The sequence below is a fragment of the Mobula birostris genome, chromosome 3 (assembly GCF_030028105.1).
Source record: "Mobula birostris isolate sMobBir1 chromosome 3, sMobBir1.hap1, whole genome shotgun sequence".
Classification (NCBI taxonomy): domain Eukaryota; kingdom Metazoa; phylum Chordata; class Chondrichthyes; order Myliobatiformes; family Myliobatidae; genus Mobula; species Mobula birostris.
In genome coordinates this window covers 224558897-224581888 of record NC_092372.1, presented here as the reverse complement: position 1 = coordinate 224581888, position 22992 = coordinate 224558897, and the positions used below count along the sequence as shown (strand labels likewise).

Below are 22992 nucleotides of genomic sequence, written 5' to 3'. Positions count from 1 at the left end.
CAAATAATCTGCAGATGCTAGAAATCTTGAGCAATGCAGAAAAAATGCTGGAGAAACTCAGCAGATCAGGCAGCGTCGATGGAGGTAAATAAATAGTTGACATTTCAGGAATAAAGCTGGTTTCTCCTCCCCTCCCCCACCCACCCAACTTCCTCCTCACCTGGTCTCATCTATCACCTGTCAACCTGTGCTCCTCCCCCACCTTCTTATTCCGGCTTCTGCGCCTCTCCTTTCCAGTCCTGATGAAAGATCTCATCCCAAAATATCGACTATTTATTCCCCTCCATAGATGTTGTCTGACCATTTGAGTTTCTCCAGTATTTGGTGTGTGTTGCTATAGGAGTGAACATTCTATAGGAAGCAATGCACAAAAAAATAATGGTTTAGCTGTGCTGGGGAACCTCACTTACATGCCTGATCTATCCATTTCTCCACAGATAACCCCTTAATCATCAAGTAAATCTAATCCAAGAAGCTGGTCAGATCTCCTGGATGCAAATCACTTGTTTCCTCCAAAATTAACACCAAAATAACCTTTCTAAAGGCACCTGGGCTGTACCAATTTTTATTCTCATAAGGGAAGAGACACAAATGTCACTAACTTGAATCCAGACAATTCTAAGAACACATTGATGAATTTGGGAGAATAATTAAAAATTAGGGATTAGGATAGATATGAACAATCCACTAGAGGAACTCACCAGGTCAAGTAACATCTGGGTTGGATGGGAAGGGACCGTCAATGTTTTTGTGTCAAACCCTGCACCTGGAGGACCCTCTGGGATTAATGTAGATTTAGTATAAATGGTTCCTTGAGTTTGATATAGCCAGGGGTGGTGACGGGGACAAGCTCCCGCTACCTATTAAATGCTCCCAATAGTGCGCACCTCAAATAGCCCCTGACAACCAAGTCCAACTCCTGGCCTTCACGTGTGGCTTAGCCACTAAGCCCAGCGGAACTGTTTCTACTGACAAGAGAAGAGGCAAAGGCGGGTTACTGGTGCTTTAAAACCAGTCGCTTCAGGCAGACGGGGCTCGTCAGCTGTGGTTGACAGCTCTTCTATGAAAAGGAAAACTCTGATCTCGAATCTCTGCTGCCTTGCGACTATACCCATTCATGGGGAAGGCTTTGGGAAGTAAACTCTCGAGGGAAAAATCCAGAGCTGGAGTCCTTAAGACAATCCTATATTGAGTTCAATGTTGACTGGCAACTTCTGCAACAATGCTGGTACCAAACTGTATCGGTCTCTGCCGTTCCTCTGAGTTCACCAGATGTGTGGAGAGGGGTAGATCACTACACAGGCAACAGCTGGCTCTCCATATCGTACTGCCCAAGTTTGCATATCGAGATAGCTAGGATGCAATATCCATGGTTAACTCTGACCAACACAGGCCTTGGAGCATAAATGGGTGTTTGATGGTCAGTGTAGCCTCAATGGGCTGAAGGACCTGGTTCTGTGATATATACCTCTATGAGACACAGAGTGGACCGCCAGCAACTTTTTACCAGGGTGCTTATGGCTAATATCAGGGGGTATAATTTTAAGGTGACTAAAAGAAACTATATGGGGATATGAAAGGTAGAGTGTAGTGAGTGCATGGAATGCCCTACCTGGGTGGTGGTAGAGGCAGATACATTAGTGACATTTAAGAGACTCTCAGATAGACACATGGATGACAAAAAATTGAGGGCCATGTGGGAGGGCAGGGTTAGATTGATCTTGGAGTAGGTTAAAGGGTTGTAATGTCCTGTACTGTTCTATATTCTGATTCTGTTACCCCAGGCAGGATGCTGAACAAATTAAAGACTGCCTTCAAGCACAGACTGTTCTACGGTCTACGACACAGTGCATGCTCTTACACCAAGATGTTCCATCACTGAATAGCCTTGCCACTGCCGTTGTGATTTGTCATATGAAGTCTTTAAGAAATGCAGTGAATGCTTCCAGAAAAACAAGTGAGAAGCAAGTTATTCTGAGAACGCCTTGTTACCCAATGCCAGTGATATTGGAAATTTGCTTAATGACATCTGATGGGAGAAAGCTGATTCAGTAACTCCAAGGGGCCTTAAGTGTAACACACACGATATGCCGGAGGAACTCGGCAGGCCAGACAGTATCTGTGGAAAGGAATAAAGAGCCGACATTTCGGCCGAGACCCTTCGTCAGGACTGCCTTAAGTGTGCTAACTTCAGATTGAACCAAAGTCAAAAATTACAGACAGGAATGATGGAAATAAACATTAAATGAATATCCCCTACCCTGCAGTTCATTCCCACTGCAACTCCTCTTAACCACAGTAAAACAATTGGTTGCACCTCAATACTAAGTTAATCAAAGTGATAAAAGTACAACCATGGTACAAACACAAGAAATCCAGCAGGTGCTGGAAATCTGGAGCAACACACACAAAATGCTGGAAGAACTCAGTAGATCAGGCAGCATCTAAGGAGAAGAATAAACATTTGATGTTCCAGGCCGAGGCCCTCCATCAGGACCACTCTGCTCTCCGATCAGATTCCTTCTTCAGCCTTTTAACACCTCCCATCTTCTGACTTCATCCACCACACCCACTTTCCCCCTCACCTGATCCCACCTATCACCTGCCAGTATTTACTCCCTCCCCCTCCTCCCCAACCTTCCTAATCTGGCTTCTGCCCCCTTCCTTTCCAGTCCTGATTAAGGGTCTCAGCCTGAAATGTCGACTCTTTATTTCTCTCAATAGATGCTGCTTGATCTGCTAAGTTCCTCCAACATTTTGTGTGTGTGTTGCTCTACAATCATACTATGATTTTATTTCTTTAATTAGAAAAAAAGCATAACAAATATTATTCATGTTTCCTGATATCTCAGTGCAAAGCCACAGTGTCAGTACGTACCTTGCTGCATTGCTCCTTCGAGATTCTGAATGGAGGATCCCCTCTTCTACGTCCCCGTAAAGATTCTCCTGGGGTATCCCAGATTTTGGCTTATTCTTGCCATCATCCTCAGCGCCAGAGCTTTCATCTGACTCAGGCTTGGAACCAGCTTTGAGTGCTTGCCTCTTCTCTATTGCCTGAGCTGAGCAAGTGCCTGAAGGCTTGGCTGTCCTTCTACGTTTCTTGATCTCACCCCGGCAAGCTCCAGCACTCTGTTTCGCCTCTGTTCTCTGTCTCTTTTTGCCCCTTGTTTTTATATTGTTCAGTTCACCCTCACAGCCAGCCTGCAACTCCTTTAACCCAGTGCCCGAGTCGCTGATGTCCTGGGAACAATCTCGAGCATAAGAAGTTCTCTGCCCCATGGTCACTGAATCATGGTTTAATGGGCACTCCAGCACATTTTCTATTGGCTTTTGGATTTTCACTTCAGGAAGCTTTCTTTGGTGAGAAGCAGCATCCATTAAATAGTCGTTTCCCAATTCTGCAGGTTTTCCAAGACCAGTTACATGAGGTCCAGAGTCAATGGCATCTTTGAAAGGGTCTTTGTCCAATAACTTTGCGGCACCATCAACTACTGTAGAAAAGTAGCTCACTGGATTTGATCGTCTATTGACTGAAGGAAATTCGTCACTTTGGTGCACTTCATTAGCCAGTTGATTGCTGTCATTGACGCCCAGAGGCGTGTCATTGGCTTCTGCTGTGGAGTCACTTAAGGACAGGGACTTGCTGTTGGCTGATGTCTTCCTGTGACCTAAAACAGGATAACACACCCCAACGTTTGTTCCACTGGCTTGTGACGAAATGGGCAGCCCTGCATCCAGCTGCGTTCTCTCCTGGCACCTATCTAACCAGTCAAGGTCAAGCGAGGACATTCTTCTTGATACACTCTGCTGCAACTGTCGTAATTTATTCACCGGCTGAGGGGACTGTGCCTGAGTTAGGAGAATTTTTGAAGGAGTAATCATCTTCATGGCTGGGAGCAGTAAGTCAAGCTTTTCAGGCCCATCAGGAGAATCTTTGCTTGCAGCCTGCAGACTTGGTGACACCTCAAATGTGGCAGCCTCTGTTCCAACAACCTGATTAATCTTGTTGTCCTTAATCTCTCTGGGCATGCGAGGTCTTCTTGAAGCTATTGACTTACGTAGGGAGACTGGCTTCTCCTTTCAAAAGGTAACATTTAAAGTCAGAGTTGTAGAGCACAGAAACAGGCCCTTTGGCCCAACTCATCCAAGCCCTCCACATTTTCAAGCAAGTCCCATTTGCCTGTTTTGGCCCATATCCCTACAAATCTTTCCTTTTTATTAACCTGTCTAAATGATTTTAAAATGCTGTAATTACATCTACCACCTATCAGCTTTACTAACTCATTTGACAGCTCTGTCACCTCCTCTGGCAGCTTGTTCCACATACTCATAACTCGGTGTGAAAATGTCCCTCGGGTCCCTTTTAAATCTTTCCCATCTCAACTTAAACCTATGGCCTATAGTTCTGGAACTCACCAACTCTGGGGAAAAGACTATGGCTATTCACCTTATCGATGCTCCTTATATTATTAACATCAAAAAGGTCACTCATCAGCCTCCTGTACTCCAGAGAAAAGAATAGCCAGAAGACCATAAGACATAGAAGCAGAATTAGGCCATTTGGCCCATCAAATCTGCTCCACCATTCCATCATGGCTGATCTAACATCCCTTTCAACTCCCTTCTCCTGCCTTCTCCCGATAACCTTTTAATTAAGTACCTACCAATATTCACTTTAAATATTCCCAATAACTTGGCCTCCACGGCTGTCTGTGGCAATGAATTCCAAGGTTTAACACCCTCTGGCTAAAGAACTTCCTCCTCATCTCTGTTCTAAAGGGGCATTCTTCTATTCTGAGGCTGTGCCCTTCGGCCCTAGTCAACGCCACTACTGGAAACATCATCTTCCTATCCACTCATTCTCGCCTTTCTCGATATTCTGTAGGTTTCAATAAGATCCCCTTTCATTCTTTTAAACTCCAGTGAATACAGGCCCAGGGCCATTTAAAAATTCCTCACATTAACCCTTTCACACCCAGAATAATTCTCGTGCACATCTTCTGGACCTTCTTCAATGCCTGCACATCTTTTCTTAGATAAGAGACCTAAAACTGTTCACAATACTCCAGATGTGATCTGACCAATGCCTTATAAAGCCTCAGCATTTCCCCCAGCCCACCCAGTTCCTCCTTATATTTTATCTATCTCTGTAAGGCTAAGTGTTTTTGGAACAACCCTACTGATTTTTTCACATTAGGGCAGCTGTAACACATTATTAAGATCGTGAAATTGCAGACAGCACAATCACACTATAGGGCCAGCAATCATCAATCGGGGATTGATCCCACCACTGTCTATAAGGAGCTTACACATTTCCCCTCACAGTCTCAACACTTACGGCTAATGTTAGGGTTAGCAAGTTGTGGGAATATGTTGGTGCTAGAAACATGGTGACACTTACGAGTTACCCCTAACACAATCCTCGCCTATTTGATTTGACGAAACGACACATCTCACTGTATTTTTCAGTGTTTATCTGGCAATTATATTAATCTTTCAGTCTTTATTGACAATTTACATGTGGCTGCCGTATACTCAATTGGGCTGTGATAAGGCTAGTAGGATGGTACCATGAAATCACATCACAGTAAGAAGCTGGGGATGAGAAGGAAAACAAGAAAGAGGAAATAAAGGACTTACTTTTCCTGATGCTCCAAGCTTCTCCTTCAGTTTCATTCCATAATACTGGGCTGATGTGGCAATGGTTATGTGCTCCTGTAGCGTAAGCTCCTGAGCAAGGTTGTTCTGCCGATTCAGGTGAGATCCCCAGACACTAGATCCACAAGTCTAGAAATAGAAATCAGCTGATTATAGTCATAAAGACCCTGCCATTCAGCCCAATGAGTCCATGCTGACCATCAGCCACCTATTTACACTAATCCCACAAAAACCCCTTCTTTTGCAAATGTTACTCTGCTATTTAAGAAGGGTGGGAGGCAGCAGAAAGGAAACTATAGACCTGTTAGCCTGACATCAGTGGTTGGGAAGTTGTTGGAATGGATTGTTGGGGATGAGATTACAGAGTACCTGGAGGCACATGACAAGATAGGCCAAAGCCAGCATGGTTTCCTGAAAGGAAGATCCTGCCTGACAAACCTACTGCAATTCTTTGGGGAAATTACAAGCAGGGCAAACAAAGGAGATACAGTAGACGTGGTGTACTTGGATTTTCAGAAGGCCTTTGACAAGGTGCCGCACATGAGGCTGCTTAGCAAGATAAGGGCCCCGTGGAATTACAGGGAAGTTACGAGCATGGGTGGAGCATTGGCTGGTCAGCAGAAAACAGAGAGTGGGAATAAACAGATCCTATTCTGGCCGGCTGCCGGTTACCAGTGGAGTTCCACAGGGGTCAGTGTTGGGACTGTTACTTTTTACGATGTATGTCAATGACTTAGACTACAGCATTAAGGGATTTGTGGCTAAATTTGCCAACGATACAAAGACAGGTGGAGGAGTGGGTAGTATTGAGGAAACAGACAGCCTGAGAGACTTAGATAGTTTAGGGGAATGGGCAAAGAAGTGGCAAATGAAATACAATGTTGGAAAGTGTATGGTCATGCACTTTGGCGGAAGAAATAAACAGGCAGACTATTATTTAGATGGGGAGAGAATTCAAAATCCAGAGATGCAAAGGGACTTGGGAGTCCCTTAACAGAGAGGTGGAGCTAAGTAGTTATGGCGCCCAACGGTGACTCTTTTGCTTGCATCTTCGAAAACAGTCCTATTTCCATCTTTAATATCTCTATTTTTCCCTTTCAGGGTTCTTTTGAAGACCCTGACCTGGAGTTACACAGTGACTATGGTTCTTTGCAGGAATGGGACCTGCTCTCGGGGTTCCACAATCGGCCGCTATTTGGCATGCCAAAGTCTCGGCCTAAGATTTCAGCATGGTTTCAGAAGCCTAGGATCTCAAGTAACTGAAGACGGGCGAATCAAGGGTCGGTGCCGCCACAGGGTATCCGTGTGTCGTTGGGGGAGTCAGAACATCTGCTCTGTGCCTGGGGACCCGGGATCTTTGTGATCTCAAGGCACAGAGCTTGAAAAAAGCGGCGTAACAGACTTTTAACATCGTAAACCAGAGAGTTGTTTGTTATGTCTCCCCACTAGTTGGAAAATGGAGTCACCTTTTTCTCCCTTATTAGGGGAGAGAGAGAGCCTGCAGCATGTCGAGTTACCGGGTGAACAATGTAGTCTTTGGGGTAACCACAAGTCTGTGTCTTTGCCATTGCCTTGCTCACACTTGAGTGCTGGTAGCGGGTGCGCTTTGTTTTTGGCAGTGGAGGGAGGGGGATTGTTGTTCACTGCCTCTTACACGCGGGAGGGAGGAGCTGGGAGGGACTTTGGGGTTCTAATGTTTAACTGTTATTCATTCTTTGGGACACTTCTCTGTTTTTGTAGATGGCTGCGAAGAAAAAGCATTTCAGGATGTATATTGTATACATTTCTCTGACATTAAATGAACCTCTGAACCCTTGTGCAGGATACCCTACAGGTTAACCTGCAGGTTGAGTCGGTGGTGAAGAAAGCAAATGCAATGTTGGCATTCATTTCTAGAGGTACAGAATATAAGAGCAGGGATGTGATGTGAGGCTCTATAAGGCACTTGTGAGGCCACATTCGGAGTATTGTGTGCAGTTTTGGGCTCCTTATTTTAGAAAGGATATACTGACATTGGAGAGGGTTCAGAGAAGATTCACGAGAATGATTCCAGGAATGAGAGGGTTACCGTATGAGGAACGTCTGGCAGCTCATTCTCCTGGAGTTCAGGAGAATGAGGGGGAATCTCATAGAAACATTCCAAATGTTAAAAGGCCTGAACAGGTTAGATATGGCAAAGTTATTTCCCACGGTAGGGGATTCTAGGACAAGAGGGCATGACTTCAGGATTGAAGGACATTCGTTTAGAACTGAGATGTGGAGAAATTACTTTAGTCAGAGGGTGGTAAATTTGTGGAATTTGTTGCCTTGAGTGTCTGTGGAGGCCAAGTCACAATTGTAGGCCATATCTTGGGTAATGATGAGTTTGAGTACAGAGAAGAAATTAAGAACTTGGTGGCATGGTGCGAAGACAATAACCTATCCCTCAACATCAGCAAAACAAAGGAATTGGTTGTTGACTTCAGAAGGAGTGGCGGACTGCACGATGCAATTTACATCGGTGGTGCGTAAGTGGAACAGGTCAAAAGCTTTATGTTCCTCGGGGTCAATATCACAAGTGACCTGACTTGGTCCAACCAAGCAGAGTCCACTGCCAAGAAGGCCCACCAGCACCTTTACTTCCTGAGAAAGCTAAAGAAATTTGGCCTGTCCCCTAAAACCCTCACTAATTTTTATAGATGCACCGTAGAAAGCATTCTTCTAGGGTGCATCACAACCTGGTATGGAAGTTGTCCTGTCCAAGACCGAAAGAAGCTGCAGAAGATCGTGAACACGGCGCAGCACATCACACAAACCAATATTCCGTCCTTGGACTCACTTTACACCGCACGCTGTTGGAGCAGTGCTGTCAGGCTAATCAAGGACACGACCCACCCAGCCAACACACTTTTCGTCCCTCTTCCCTCCAGGAGAACGCTCAGGAGCTTGAAGACTTGTACGGCCAGATTTTGGAACAGCTTCTTTCCAACTGTGATAAGACTGCTGAACGGATCCTGACCAGGATCTGGGCCGTACCCTCCAAATATCCGGACCTGCCTCTCGGTTTTTTTGCACTACCTTACTTTCCATTTTCTATTTATAATTTATAATTTAAATTTTTAATATTTACTATTGATTTGTACTCCAGGGAGACAAAGCGCAGAATCAAATATCGCTGTGATGATTATACGTTCTAGTATCAATTGTTTGGTGACAATAAAGTATAATAAGTATAAAGTATTGGGTGTATTTAAGGCAGAGATAGATAGTTTCTTGATTAGCCAGGGCACCAAAGGGTGTGGGGTGAAAGCAGGGGAGTAGGGATGACTGGAAGAATTGGATCAGCCCATGATTGAATGGAGGAGAAAACTCGATGGGCTGAATGGCCTACTTCTCCTATATCTTATGGTCCTAACAGCTGGCCATATACCAACTCAGTGGTGGATGTCTGCAGGTCCTATTTTGGAGCTGTTCTGAGCCCCAGAAGGGCCCACGGGAGATGACAATGCCAGCACTCATTGGTTAGGGCAGCCCTCAGAGCAGCCTTTAAGGAGTAGTGAAACTGCATGGATAGGCCATTGGACTGCAGGTGATGTGCCATGGTGTGATGTAGCCCAAGACCGAGGTCCTGGACCATTGCAGCCTAGAGGTTTGATATGAATTGGGGACTGCAGTCAGAGGAAATATCAGATGGGGTTCCAAACCGAGCAACCCAGGTGCTGTTAAATGCCTGTTATCGATGTCAGGGGAAGAACATCTGGCCACCTGGTGGTATGGACAACCATGGTAAGAAAGTGATGAAACCATGGGAGGGGGGAAGAGGACCAGCTTAGGGACCTCAAAAGGTGTCAATGACACCTGAACATGATGGTTAATTTTTGCCAATCAACTTCCCAGATCTTTACTTCACCCCTCCCCCTTCCCCAGTTTCACCTATCAATTTGTGGTTCTTCCTCCTTGCCATCCCTCCCCCCCCCACTTTCTTTCTCTGACGCTTCGTCTTTTTTTCCTCAGTTCTGATGAAGGGACTCGGCCTGTACTCTTTTCAATAGATGCTGCCTAACCTGCAGAGTTCCTTCAGCATTTTGTGTTTGTTGCTTGGATTCCAACATCTGCAGATATTCTTTTGTTTGTGAGTATATATTTAAAACAAGATTACAAAGTGAATCAGCATTAAATTCTTTTTCTCCCATACGAGAGGGAGGTGCAACTTGTCACAATGAGTCACCAGTTCTCAATGGTGCTCTTATAAAACGCAGTTAAGATGGGGGAGGGGAGGCGGAGGGAAACATTGCTTGCCTGAATCTTCTTATGAAGTGGTGGCTGCTGTGCCTTCTTGTTCAGGGAGTGCTATTAAGCGACCAGGTGAGGTTATTTCATATGTGAACTCTCAGGAACTTGGTGTACAGAGGAGCCATGTATTCATGTATTGGCAGAGGGGAATGGTTCGTTCGCCTGCACCTTCCTGAATTTCACAAAGATTCCCTTTTTCTTCTCCACGTTCAGGCTTAGGTTGTTCTTCTCACACCAATCCACCAGTCCCTCCACTTCCTCTCTATACTCGGCCTTAATCACTGTTGTGTCATTCGCAAACCTGATAACACAGTTTGAACTGTACCCTGTGACAGTCATGTGTCAGCAGTGTGAACAGGAAGCTGTGCACAGTCTTGGGAAGTGCCAGTGCTCAGCATAATGGGACAAGAGACATTGCTGCGCATGCAGACTGACAGTGGCCTTCCTGTTAAGAAGTCCAGTATCCAGTTGCAGAGGGAGGTGTTGAGATCCAGTGAGGACAGTTTTCCCACCAGTTTCTGGGGTATGATGGTGTTGAAAATCAAACTGGTTTATTAACAGCAGTCTGACACAAGACCCCATTTTCTGGGTCAGACAGGACAGAGTGGAGGTCAGAGGCTATTGCATCATCAGTGGATTGATTTGAGCATTAAACAAACTGGGAAGGGTCCAATGTAGCTGGCAGAACGGCTTCAGTAGGCTCCATGACCAGCCACCCAAAGCATTTCATAATGGTTGATGATAATGTCACTGGAAAATAGTCATTTAGGCGGGTTACTGTCATCGCCTTTGGCACTGGAATGATGGTTACCGTCTTGAAAACCAAGAGGACAATGGATTGTTCCAGAGAGATGTTGAATATATCTGTCAGCTCGGCTGAGCAATCTTTCAGAACCCGACCTGGTATATTTTCGAGCCCCACAGCCTTGTGTGAGTTGACTCTGGCCTGGGTCTTCCTCACCTCAGCTTCAGCCAGACAGAGTGTCTGCTCCCCAGGGGGTGGGGGTGGGGAGAAGGTGTGCCTTCCTCGGCAACACTTCATTCTGCACATCGAACCTTGCGTTGAACATATTCAGCCTCTCGGGGACAGAAGCATCCCAGTCACTGACACACAGAGTAGACTTTTAGTCTGAGTTCCTTGCCACATGCGCCTCGTATCGCGTTCTTGCTTCCCCAAGAGCTGTCGCATCCCCCAGCACAGCCAGCATCACAATTCCTCAGCCGTGCACAGACCTCTGCAGTAAGCCATGACTTGTGATTTTAGGGGAATTAAGGGTTATATGGAAAAGGCAGGTAGGTGGAGATGAGCCCATGGCCAGGTCAGCCATGGTCTTATTGAATGGCGAAGCAGGCACGACAGGCCAGATGGCCTACTCCTGCTCCTATTTCTTACGCTGCCCTCACCCAGATGTGTTTCGTGATAGTAACATCCTCAGCACACTTCTCTACGTAGCTGGTCACAGAACCTACATATTCCTCGAAGTGAGGTCGCCATAGGTAGCAGCCTCCCTGAGCATTCTTCAGTTATATTATCAAAGCAGACCTGCAGTGCAGAAATTGTACCCTCAGGCCTTTTCACCACCTTTACAACTGGTTTGACCCATTTGATTACTGGTTTGTATGCTGGAATTAACAGGACAGATAAGTGATCTGAGAGTCCAATGTGGAGTCGAGGTACTGCTTTATAGGCTCCTGGTATGTTAGTATAAACCAGGTCTGGTGTAGTTTCACCTCTGGGAGCAATATCAACGTGCTAGTGACAAACCAGCATCTTAAGATGCAAATAACTTGAACTTATGTCCCATTGTTTTAGCCATTTCCGCTCTGGGAAAGTCTTCAGCTGTCTACTCTGTGATGCTTATCATCTCTATCAAATCATCTCTCATCCTCCTTCACTTCAAAAAGAAAAACCCTAGCTCAGACAACCTCTCCTCTTAGGAAAAGCTCTTTAAGTCAGTCAGCATCCTGGTCTCCTGGTCTACAAGACATGACCCTTAGGAACTTGGGCTATATTTTTTTTGTGTGTGACTGCTACCTTACATGAACGATGTTTGGCTTGTGCTGCATGTGACTGTTGGTCCTTTGTTTCCCACCTTGGCCCAGGAGGAAAACTATTTCATTTGGCTGTATCCATGGGTATTCATGTATGGTTGAATGACAATTAAACTTGAACTTAAATCACCTCTGTTCCCTCCCTAAAGCTTCCGCATCGTTTTTCATTTTCTATCCACGGTTGTAGCAGCTCTTGGAACTGGTGGGCAGCTGGGAAAGAATTAAAGAGCCTATAAAAAGTATTCACACCCCCTTGGAAGTTTTCATGTCTCATTGTTTTACAACGTTGAATCACAAGATTTAATTTGGCTTTTTTGACACTGATCAACAGAAAAAGACTCTTTTATGTCAAAGTGAAAAAAGATCTCTACAAAGTGATCTAAATTAATTACAAATATAAAACACAAAACAATTGATTCCATAAGTATTCACCCCCCTTTAAAATGACACACCAAATCATCACTGGTGCAGTCAATTGGTTTTAGAAGCCACATAACTAGTTAAATGGAAATCTGTGTGCAATCAAGGTGTTTCAAGTGATTGTAGTAAAAATACACCTGTATCTGGAAGGTCCAGCTGCTGGTGAGTCAGTATCCTGGCAAAAACTACACCATTAAGACAAAAGAACACTCTAAGCAACTCCGCAAAAAGGTTATTGAAAAGCACAAGTCAGAAGATGGACACAAGACACTGAATGTCCCTTGGAGTACAGTTAAGTCAATCATCAAGAAATGGAAAGAATATGGCACAGCTGTACATCTGCCTAGAGCAGTTTGTCCTCAAAAACTGAGTGACCGTGCAAGAAGGGGACTAGTGAGGGAGACCACCAAGATACTTACGGCAACTCCGGAGGAGTTACAAGCTTCAGTGGCTGAGATGGGAGAGACTGTATATCCAGTCAAATCCATGTTTTATTCCTCTGTCATATTTGAAGCAATTGGATTCAATTATTATACCCTTCATTTGGAATTATAAAGCCATTAGAATTACTAAAAAACACTTGTCAAAGCCCAAGGAAGCAGGTGGCTTTGCCCTACTGAATGTTAAAAAAAAAAACTGTTGCCTGGGTGCTTCATCAGTTGCAGCTTTATAGGACAGTGGCAAAGAGAAAGCCACCGTTGGGAAAAAAAAACATGAAATCTTGGCTAGAATTTGCCAGAAGGCAAGTGGGAGACTCTGAAGTTAGCCAGAAGGAGGTTCCATGGTCTGATAAAACCAAAATTGAGCCAAACACTACACATCATCAAAAACACACCATCCTTACCATGAAGCATGGTGGTGGCTGCATCATGCTGTGGGGATGCTTCCCCTGGAAGGCTTGTGAAGGTGGAGGGTAAAATGAATGCAGCAAAATACAGGGAAATCCTGGAGCAAAACCTGATGCAGTCTGTAGTGGAACTGCGACTTGGGAGAAGATTTGTTTTCCAGCAAGACAATGATCCTATGCATAGAGCCAAAGCTACACAGGAATGGCTTAAAAACAACAAAGTTAATGTCCTGGAGTGGCCAAGTCAGAGCTCAGACCTCAAGCCAATTGAGAATTTGTGGCTGGATTTGAAAAGGGCTGTTCACTCACGATCCCCGTGCACTCTGACAGAGCTTAAGCAGTTTTGTAAAGAAGAATGGGGAAAAATTGCAGTGTGCAGATGTGCAAAGCTGATAGAGACCTAGCCACATAGGTTCGAGGCTGTAATTGCTGCCAAAGGTGCATCTGATAAATACTGATTTGAAGGGAGTGAATACTTTTGCAATTATTTTGTGTTTTATATTTGTAATTAATTTAGATTTCTTTGTAGGGATCTATTTTAACTTTGACATAAAAGGGTTGCTTTCTGTTGATCAGTGTCAAAAAAAGCCAAATTAAATCCACTGAGACTCAATGTTATAAATAATAAAACATGAAAACTTCCGGGGGCGGGGGAATATTTTTTATAGGCACTGTCGCTCACATTAACCACTGTTGTTGTGTCAGTTTTCCTAGCTCAGTCTGCTGCTTAGTTACAATAATGAATCACCATTTATCTGGATACAAGAGGGATCAGGATCATCACTGCAGTGAGAGTAATTCTAAATGAGAAAATGTTACAGAATAACACAGAGACTTGATATAGGACTGTGAAAACCAGCTTTACCTTTTCTTTCCTCTCATCTTGGTTACTGCCCTGTGAGCACTTACTCACAGATTCCAAGTGTGGGTTTTGATGATATTCCGTAGCAAGGCTTTCTCTGCTTTTCTTTATAGCCCTGTACTCTCTGTATAATTCTGTGAATTCAAAAGGTATAGTTATCACTGTGGCTTAGTGTACAAAGTTTTAATTTAACACAGAACTAACTTAGAATGTAGAACAGTACATCACAGCGTGGGCCCTTCGGCCCATAACGTTGTGCTGACATATAAACGTACTCCATGATCAATCTAACCCTTCTCTCCAAGACCGCTCATAACCCCGGTTTCTCTTACTGTATCTCTACGTGCCTAGAAGGCTTTTAAATGGCCCTCATGTACGCTTCTCCCTCACCAGCCCTGTCAGTTCATTCCAGGCACCCACAAAATTTCTCTGTAACGTATCTCATAAATTTTCCACCACTCACCTTCAACAAATATCCTCTCTTAATGTCCATTACTGCCCTGGGGAAAGATGCTGGCTGTTGAATCTATCTATGCCTCTCATAATCTTATACATCTCTAACAAGTTGTCTATCATCCCCTATTGCTGCAACAGAGAGAAAGGCTCTCCGAGCTCGCTTAAGCTATCCTTGTAGGTTGTGCTCTCTAATCCAGGCACCTATCCGAAAACGTTTTAAACTCTACGGTTCTACTTACTGTACTTCTACCACCTCCTCTGGCAGCTCAGACTGTATACCCACCACTCTCAGTGTGAAAAACCTGCCCTCAGATTTCCTGTAATTTTTTCCCCTTCAGCCTATAACATTCATAGCCCTTTCACACAGAGACTTCCAAAAATTTGGAAGAAATTCTTCATGAGAAGACTCCATATCCTAAGGTGCAACATCAACGTATAGGCCTTTTAGCCCACCATGTTGTGTCGTCCTTTTAACCTACTCTAAGATCAATCTAACCCTTCCCTCCCACATAGACTCCATTTTTCTTTCATCCATGTGCCTATCTAAGAGTCTCTTAAATGTCCCTAATATATCTGCTTCTACCACCACCCCTGACCTCTGTTCCTAACTCCTTCATTCCATCATTAGAAGTAGCTCTTTCAACAATGTGAATATGTTGTATTTAGAGACCAACAAATGCTTGTAAACGTGGCAATGCACTAACAAGGAAATTTGGTTTCTGTGATCAACTAATAAGAATAGGATGTCGGAGAAATAGAATGCTGTTTAATTTTAACTCCAGATCTTTCCTGCATGCATCCACTATGTATCATGAAACACAACCAATATCCTGTTCTACAGATTCAATATTTGTTTTGGAAAGAAAGAGATTCCCTTCACTCACCCCTACCAATCCTCAGTTTAATAAAAAAGACTCAAAAGAATGAATACTTCGTCTTTCATTTATTACTTACCTTGTGTCTCCTCCGAAGCACTGGCCACATCCACCTAAACAAGGGAAAAACAGGGGAACATGATCTCTCCGTGAAGATGCTGTGTATAGAAGCATCCTCATGATATGTGCAACAGGAAATAGAAATTGCCACCCCTGTGCTATCACACACTATTTAATCTTCACACAAGCAAGTATTGAACACTCTTACCAAGTTTTATACCAAATAATCTTCTCAAATCACAATAATAATGTGGAGGAATTTTGATAGGCAATGGACAAACACAGAAAACAGATTTTAAATAACTATGAAATGTAATATTTGGGGGGGGGGGAGGAATGTAATTATTTTATAGGTTATAATGGTCAGGTCACATCTCAAAATGGGCTGTGTGAGAAGGGTAAAGCTACCCCACAAGGAACCAGTCTGTTTTGCATCATCGTCCAGTATAGAGGAGCCACAGGATTGGAAAAAGCCACAGTGGGTTATAGACTGAGCCAGCTCCCATCGTGGGCACAACCCTCCCCACTATCGAGGACATCTTCAATAGGCGATGTCTCAAGAATCCATCATGAAGGACCTGCATCACCCAGGACATGTCCTCTTCTTATTACTATCTTCAGGAAGAACAGGAGCCTGAAGACCCACATTCAACGTTTGAGGAACAGCTAATTCCCCTCCACCATCACATTTCTGAACAGTCAATGAACCCATGAACACTATTTTTGCTCTCTTTTTGCACTATAGTATATTTTAAATATTGCACTGTCCTGCTGCCGCAAAACAACAAATTTTATGACATACATCAGTGATAATAAAACCTGATTCTGATTCTGAAATTGGAGCAAAAAACTGCAAATGATGGAAATCCAAAGCAAAAATAAAATGCTGGAAGCACTCAGCAGTTCAGGCAGCAACCATGAGGATAGAAACAGAGTCTCCGTAGCCTTGGTAAAACTGTAGGCAGAGTCCTGAACGAGTATTCATATCTCTGACCATCGCAGCTAAATCTCACGACTATCAATGCAGAGACATGAACTTGAATCCCACGACAGTTCAAGTAATTAAATAAAATCAACACTAAAAAATCATCAATCATGATAACCACCAGATCTCCCGTATTCTTGTAAAAACCTACTTGGCTCGTTGACGTCCTTCAGGACAGGAAATCTGCTGTCCCTATCTAGTCAGGCCTCGATGTGGCTCCAGATCCATGCTCTTTAACTACCCCTACAGCTCAGGGAAATACGTCCACATCCCAAGAATGAACAATGTTATTACACCTCAACTTTTCCCTCACTTAAGAGTATGAAAAGAGCATGAGAAATTGGTTTTACTTACGCCAATTGGACCGAAGGGACCAAGCTTAAGGAGACATTTTTTATTTGTTTTACTGATACAGCTCAGTAACAGACCCTCCAGCCCAATGACCCCACACTGCCAATTACATCAATGTAACCAATGAACCTACTAACGCATACATCTTTGGAATGTGGGAGAAAACTGGAACACCCGGAGGAAACCCAGGTGGTCACGGGGAGAAAGTACAAACTCATCACAGAGTGTGGAAGAATTGAATCTGGGTCGCTGGCACTGCAATAGTGTTACACAAACCAGTATTCTGTTCCTGTTATCTTAACATTATATAAAAAAAATATAAGCTTATATTATGTAAATTCTCCAACTACATTTGCAGGATCTGACTTTACCTGGTGTTAAAGGATTCCAAGATGAAAAAAAGCAGAAGATCTATAGTTATACAGCATAGAAGAATGCCCTTTGGCCCAACTTGTCCAGGCCAACCAAGGTGTCCTCCTGGGAAAGTCCAATCTGTCTGCATCTGGCCCATCTCCCGAAACCTTTCATATCCATGAAACTGCTTGAATGTCTTTTAAGTGTTGTTAATTGTATTTCTACCACCACCTCTGGTAGCTTACTTCATATACTCAAAGCCTTTTCTACAAAAACATTCCCCCTCAGGTCTCTCTTAAATCTTTCACTTCTCATCTTACATCTATGTTCTAGTTTTAGATTCTGTATTATAGTCATAGACCATTACAGCAGTTCTTTCAGCTCATCTAGTCCATGCCAAACTATTATTCTGCCTAATTCCATCAACCTGCACCTAGACCTTGGGAAAAGGATGTGACCATTCATCTCCTATGTGCCCCTAATGATCTTATAAACCTCCATAAGATCACTGCTCAGCCTCCTACACTCCAGGGAAAAAGCCCCAGCCCATCCAGTACCTCCCTATGACTCAAGCCCTCCAGTCTTGGAAACTACCCTGCGCATCTTTTCTGCACCCTTTCCAGCTTAATAGCATCCTTCCTAGAACTAGGTGACCAACGCTGCACACAATGCTTCAAGTGCTGGCTCACCAACATCTTGTAAAGCTGTAACATACAGTCTTAATTCCTGTGTTCACTAACCTGGGGAGTGAATGCAAACAGGATTCAACATCACACTGTCTGCCTGTGTTGCCATTTTCAGAGAACTATGTATTTGGACCCTTTGTGGCAAATATTTATTATAATACTCAGTATTTTAAAATTTATTTTTGTGTTTGCACAGTTTGCCTTCTTTTGCACATTAGTTGTTTGTCTGTCTTTGTGTGTAGTTTTTTCACTTATTTTATTGTACAGTAGATTCCGAGTAATTGGAACGCATTGAGACTAGTACATTTTGGCCTAATTAAGTGGTTGCTGGAATTAGCCAAAGTTCCAAGGAAATAGTTAAAAACATATAAAAAAGATAACTTACTGCTTAACTGAGTAATAAATTATGTAGTTAAATAAAATACAGAACAAATTAGAACACTACCAATACTACTACAGTGCTATAAAACGGTATTAGTTTCTAATAATTATCAACAGTGAAATTCATTCAGTGTGTGCTGCCATGTTCTTTTGAAGGACCATAAACGAACAAAATCAGCGCAGACAATGAACTGCCTTCATGCAATACTTTTGACGAGAGCTGAATGTCCAAGGTTACATGTTGTATCGGAGGGATAGAAAGGTAAGCAAAAGGGGAGGCGTGGCTCTACTGGTAAAGAATGGCATCAAATCAATAGAAAGATGTGACATAGGATCAGAAGATGTTGAATCCTTGTGGGTTGAGTTAAGAAACTGCAAGGGGAAAAGGACCCTGATGGCAGTTATATACAGGCCTCCCAACAGTGGCTGGGATGCGGACCACAGATTACAACAGTAAATAGAAAAGGCGTGTCAAAAGGGCAATGTTATGATAGTCATGGGAGATTTCAGCATGCAGGTTGATTGGGAAAATCAGGCTGGTAATGGATCTCGAGAGAGCGAGTTTGCTGAATACCTGCCAGATGGCTTTTTAGAGCAATTTGTCGTTGAGCCTACTAGGGAATCAGCTAAACTGTAGTAGGTGTTATGTAATGAACCAGAGGCAATTAGGGAGCTTAAGGTAAAAGAACCCTTAGTAACCAGTGATCACAATATGATTGAGTTCAACTTGAAATTTGATAGGGAGAAAGTAAAGTCCGACGTAGCAGTATTTCAGTGGAGTAAGGGAAATTACAGTGGTATGAGAGAGGAGTTGGCCAAAGTAAATTGCTGGCAGGGATGTCAGCAGAGCAGCAATGGCGTGCATTTCTGGGAAAAATGAGGGAGGTGCAGGACATGTGTATTCCAAAAATGAAGAAATACTCAAATGGTAAAATAGCACAACTGTGGCTGACAAGGGTAGTCAAAGCTAATGTAAAAACAAAAGAGAGGGCATACAAAGCAAAAATTAGTGGGAAGATGGAGGATTGGGAAGTTTTTTTAAAACCTACAAAGAGCAACTAAAAGAATCATTGGAAGTGAAAAGGTGAAATATGAAAGCAAGCTAGCAAATAATATAAAAGTGGATAGTAAAAGTTTCTTCAAGTATGTAAAAAAAAGAGATGAGAGTGGATATAGGACTACTAGAAAATGAGGCAGGAGAAATACTAATGGGGAACAAGGAGATGGCAGATGAACGAAATGAATATTTTGCATCAGTCTTCACTGTGGAAGACATGAGCAGTTAGCCAGATGTTGTAGTGTGTAAAGGAAGAGAAGTGGGTGCCGTTACTGTTACAGGGGAGAATGTGCTTAAAAAGCTTAAAAACCTAAAGCCACATAAGTCACCTGGACCAGATGAACTGCACACTAGGGTTCTGAAAGAGGTAGCACTAGAGATTGTGGTGGCATTAGAAATGATCTTTCAAAAATCACTGGACCTTGGCATGGTGCCAGAGGACTGAAAAATTACAAATGTCACTCCACTCTCTAAGAAAGGAGAAAGGCAGCAGAAAGGAAACTATAGATCAGTTTGCCTGACCTCAGTGGTTGGGAAGATGTTAAGAGTCAATTGTTAAGGATGAGGCTATAGAGTACTTGATGACACTGGACAAGATAGGACAAAGTCAGCATGGTTTCCGTAAGGGAAAATCTTGCCTGACGAACCTGTTGGAATTCTTTGAGGAGATTACGCGTAGGATAGATAAAGGGGATGCAGTGGATGTTGTATATTTGGACTTTCAGAAGGCCTTTGACAAGGTGCCACTCATGAGGCTACCTACCAAGTTAAAGCCCGTGGTATTACAGGAAAGTTACTAACATGGTTAGTGCATTGGCTGATTGGTAGGAGGCAGCGAGTGGGAATAAAAGGAACCTTGTCTGTTTGGCTGCAAGTGACTAGAGATGTTCCATAGGGGTTGGTGTTGGGACCACTTCTTTTTATGGTGTATATAAGTTATTTAGATGATGGAATAGATGGCTTTGTTGCCAAGTTTGCAGATGATACAAAGATTGGTGGAGGGGCAGGTAGTGTTGAGGAAACAGGTAGGATGCAGAAAGACTGAGATTAGGAGAATAGGCAAGAAAGTGGTAAAAGAAATATAATGTTGGAAAATGCATGGTCATGCACTTTGGTAGTAAATATAAATATGTGGACTATTTTCTTTCTTTTTCCAATATTTTTATTAAATTTTATATACATAAATACAGAATTCATAAGGATACTTATTATAAATTAAAATAAGGTAGCACAAAATGCACTATATATAAATCACACTGATACAATCACGGTATCCCATATTCATGATCAATCAAATAAAATAAATTGAATTATGAAATACAATATGGTTAATTATATGATTAAAAAAATCTACACCCACTACCAAGACAAAGCTGGTTGGTAAAAAAAAAAGAAAAAATAGAGTACTTTACCATATAGTGTTTTATAATAACAGCCCTGATCTATATTTCAATAACAATTCAAAGATTTTCAAAATAGTTCAGAAAGGGTCCCCATAACGTTTGAAAATCTTGATTAGAATCAGAAATCGAACAACGAATCTTCTCTAAATTTAAACATGACATAACATCGCATAACCATTAAGCATGTGTGTGTGTGGGGGGGGGCAACCTCCTTCCATTTAAGCAAGATTGCCCTCCTAGCCATAAGAGAAATAAAAGCCAGTACCCACAAATGAGAAGACTCCAAAATTACAGCTCTTTCCTCAACAATACCAAATAAGGCAGTCAAAGGACTGGGCTTAAAATTAACTTTAAAAAGTACAGAAAATTTTTGGAATACATCTTTCCAATATTTTTCAAGGCTTGAACATGACCAAAACACATGAATTAATGAAGCCTCTCCATTATTACATCTGTCACAATAAGGAGATATATCTGCAAAAAAACGAGAGAGCTTGTCTTTAGACATATGAGCCCTGTGTAACACTTCAAATTGTAGGAGGGAATGATGAGCACATAATGATGAAGAATTAACCATTTTGAAAATAGCCCTCCAGGTCTCATCAGATAATGAAGTCTGTAAATCCTTTTCCCATTCTTTTTTAATTTTGTCTAAAGGAGCCATTCTCAGTCCCAACAACAGACCATAAATATAAGATATTGAGCCAGTATCAAAAGGTTTCAAATTAAAAATTACATCTATTATGTTCTTTTCCAGGCTGGTAGGAAATATATGCAGCTTAGATCTTAAAAAATCTCTAATCTGCAGATATCAAAAAAAGTGGGTATTCAATAAATTATATTTCACTGAGAGCTGCTCAAAAGAAGAAAGATGCCCTCTAACAAACAGATCCTGAAATAGTTTAAAGCCTAATCTATCCCATTCTCTACAAAACAGATCGGTCGGAGATGGTTTAAAAAAAATTAGAAAAAATAGGACTAGAAAGAGAAAATCTCAATAAACCGAAATGTTTTCTAAACTGTAGCCAGATCCTCAAAGTGTGTTTAACCACCAAACTGTCAGTTAATTTATTTAAAGATGAAGGAAGAGAGGATCCGAGAAGAGAAATAATAGAAAATTTTGTAACAGAGTTGGCTTCCAAAAAGACCCATATTGGACAATCCTCACAATTAATATAACCAGAACGTAAGATTTCGTATGTTAATTGCCCAATAATATAACCTAAAATTGGGTAGAGAAAGGCCTCCATTCCTTTAAAATTTTTGAAGGTGGGCTTTATTTAATCGGGGTTTTCTATTCTTCCATATATAGGAAGAAAGAATCAGGCTTGAAAAAGGTATATAAATTTAGGTAAAATATTCATTTTAATAGAATTAATTCAACAAAAAGAGAGGCGACCAATTAGAAAGTGTCTTTTTCACATAATATGGACAGGAAAGGAATGGAGGGTTATGGGCTGAGTGCAGGTCGGTGGGACTAGGTGAGAGTAACTGTTCGGCATGGACTAGAAGGGCCGAGATGGCCTGTTTCCGTGCGGTTATTGTTATATGGTTATATAATTCATTAAGGTTAGAAAATTTTCTTTGAATAGATCTTTATAATTCTTAGTGATTGTTACACCCAAATATGTAAATTGTTTTCTTACAATTTTAAAAGGAAGGTTAATATCAGTTGGTATCAAATTATTTAAAGGAAACAATTCACTCTTATGTAAATTCAATTTATTTCCTGAGAACTGACTAAAATTAGTCAGTAAAAGAAACATAGAGGGTACAGAAGTTGTAACATTAAATATAAAAAGCAATAGGTCATCAGCATAAAGTGAAACTTTATGAATAGTACCTTTCCTTATCTTATAGGCATCCGTTAGTCTCGTGAGACCATAGATTTGCACCTTAGAAGATCTCCAGGGCACAGGCCTGGGCAAGGTTGTATGGAAGACCAGCAGTTGCCCATGCTGCAAGTCTCCCCTCTCCACGCCACTGATGTTGTCCAAGGGAAGGGCACTAGGGCAATTTCGAAAGGTTCTAATACCAAATCAAAAAGCAAAGGGCTCAATGGACATCCTTGTCTAGTTCCACGTTGGAGTTTAATTGGTTGAGAATTCTGAAAGTTAGTAAGGACCCGAGCGGAGGGAGATAAGTAAAGTAATTTAATCTAAAGAATAAAATTGGGCCCAAAATTAATATTTTCTAAGGTTTTAAATAGGTAATTCTATTCAACTCAGTCAAAAGCCTTCTCCACATCCAGAGATATCACACATTCTGATATT

General features: G+C 42.3%; 1 protein-coding gene across 2 annotated transcripts in view; it reads right to left on the bottom strand.

The window, feature by feature from the left end:
- The window catches only part of recql4 (RecQ helicase-like 4), a 108908-nt gene that overhangs the window by 70964 nt on the left and 14952 nt on the right, over positions 1-22992 (bottom strand). For both annotated transcript variants that reach the window (XM_072254242.1, XM_072254243.1), the window contains exons 3-6: positions 15522-15555; positions 14115-14245; positions 5641-5787; positions 2879-4077 (exon numbers count right to left, since the gene is read on the bottom strand). In XM_072254242.1, the coding sequence (XP_072110343.1) occupies positions 2879-4077; positions 5641-5787; positions 14115-14245; positions 15522-15555 (1511 nt within the window). The remainder of the gene's footprint in view (positions 1-2878; positions 4078-5640; positions 5788-14114; positions 14246-15521; positions 15556-22992) is intronic.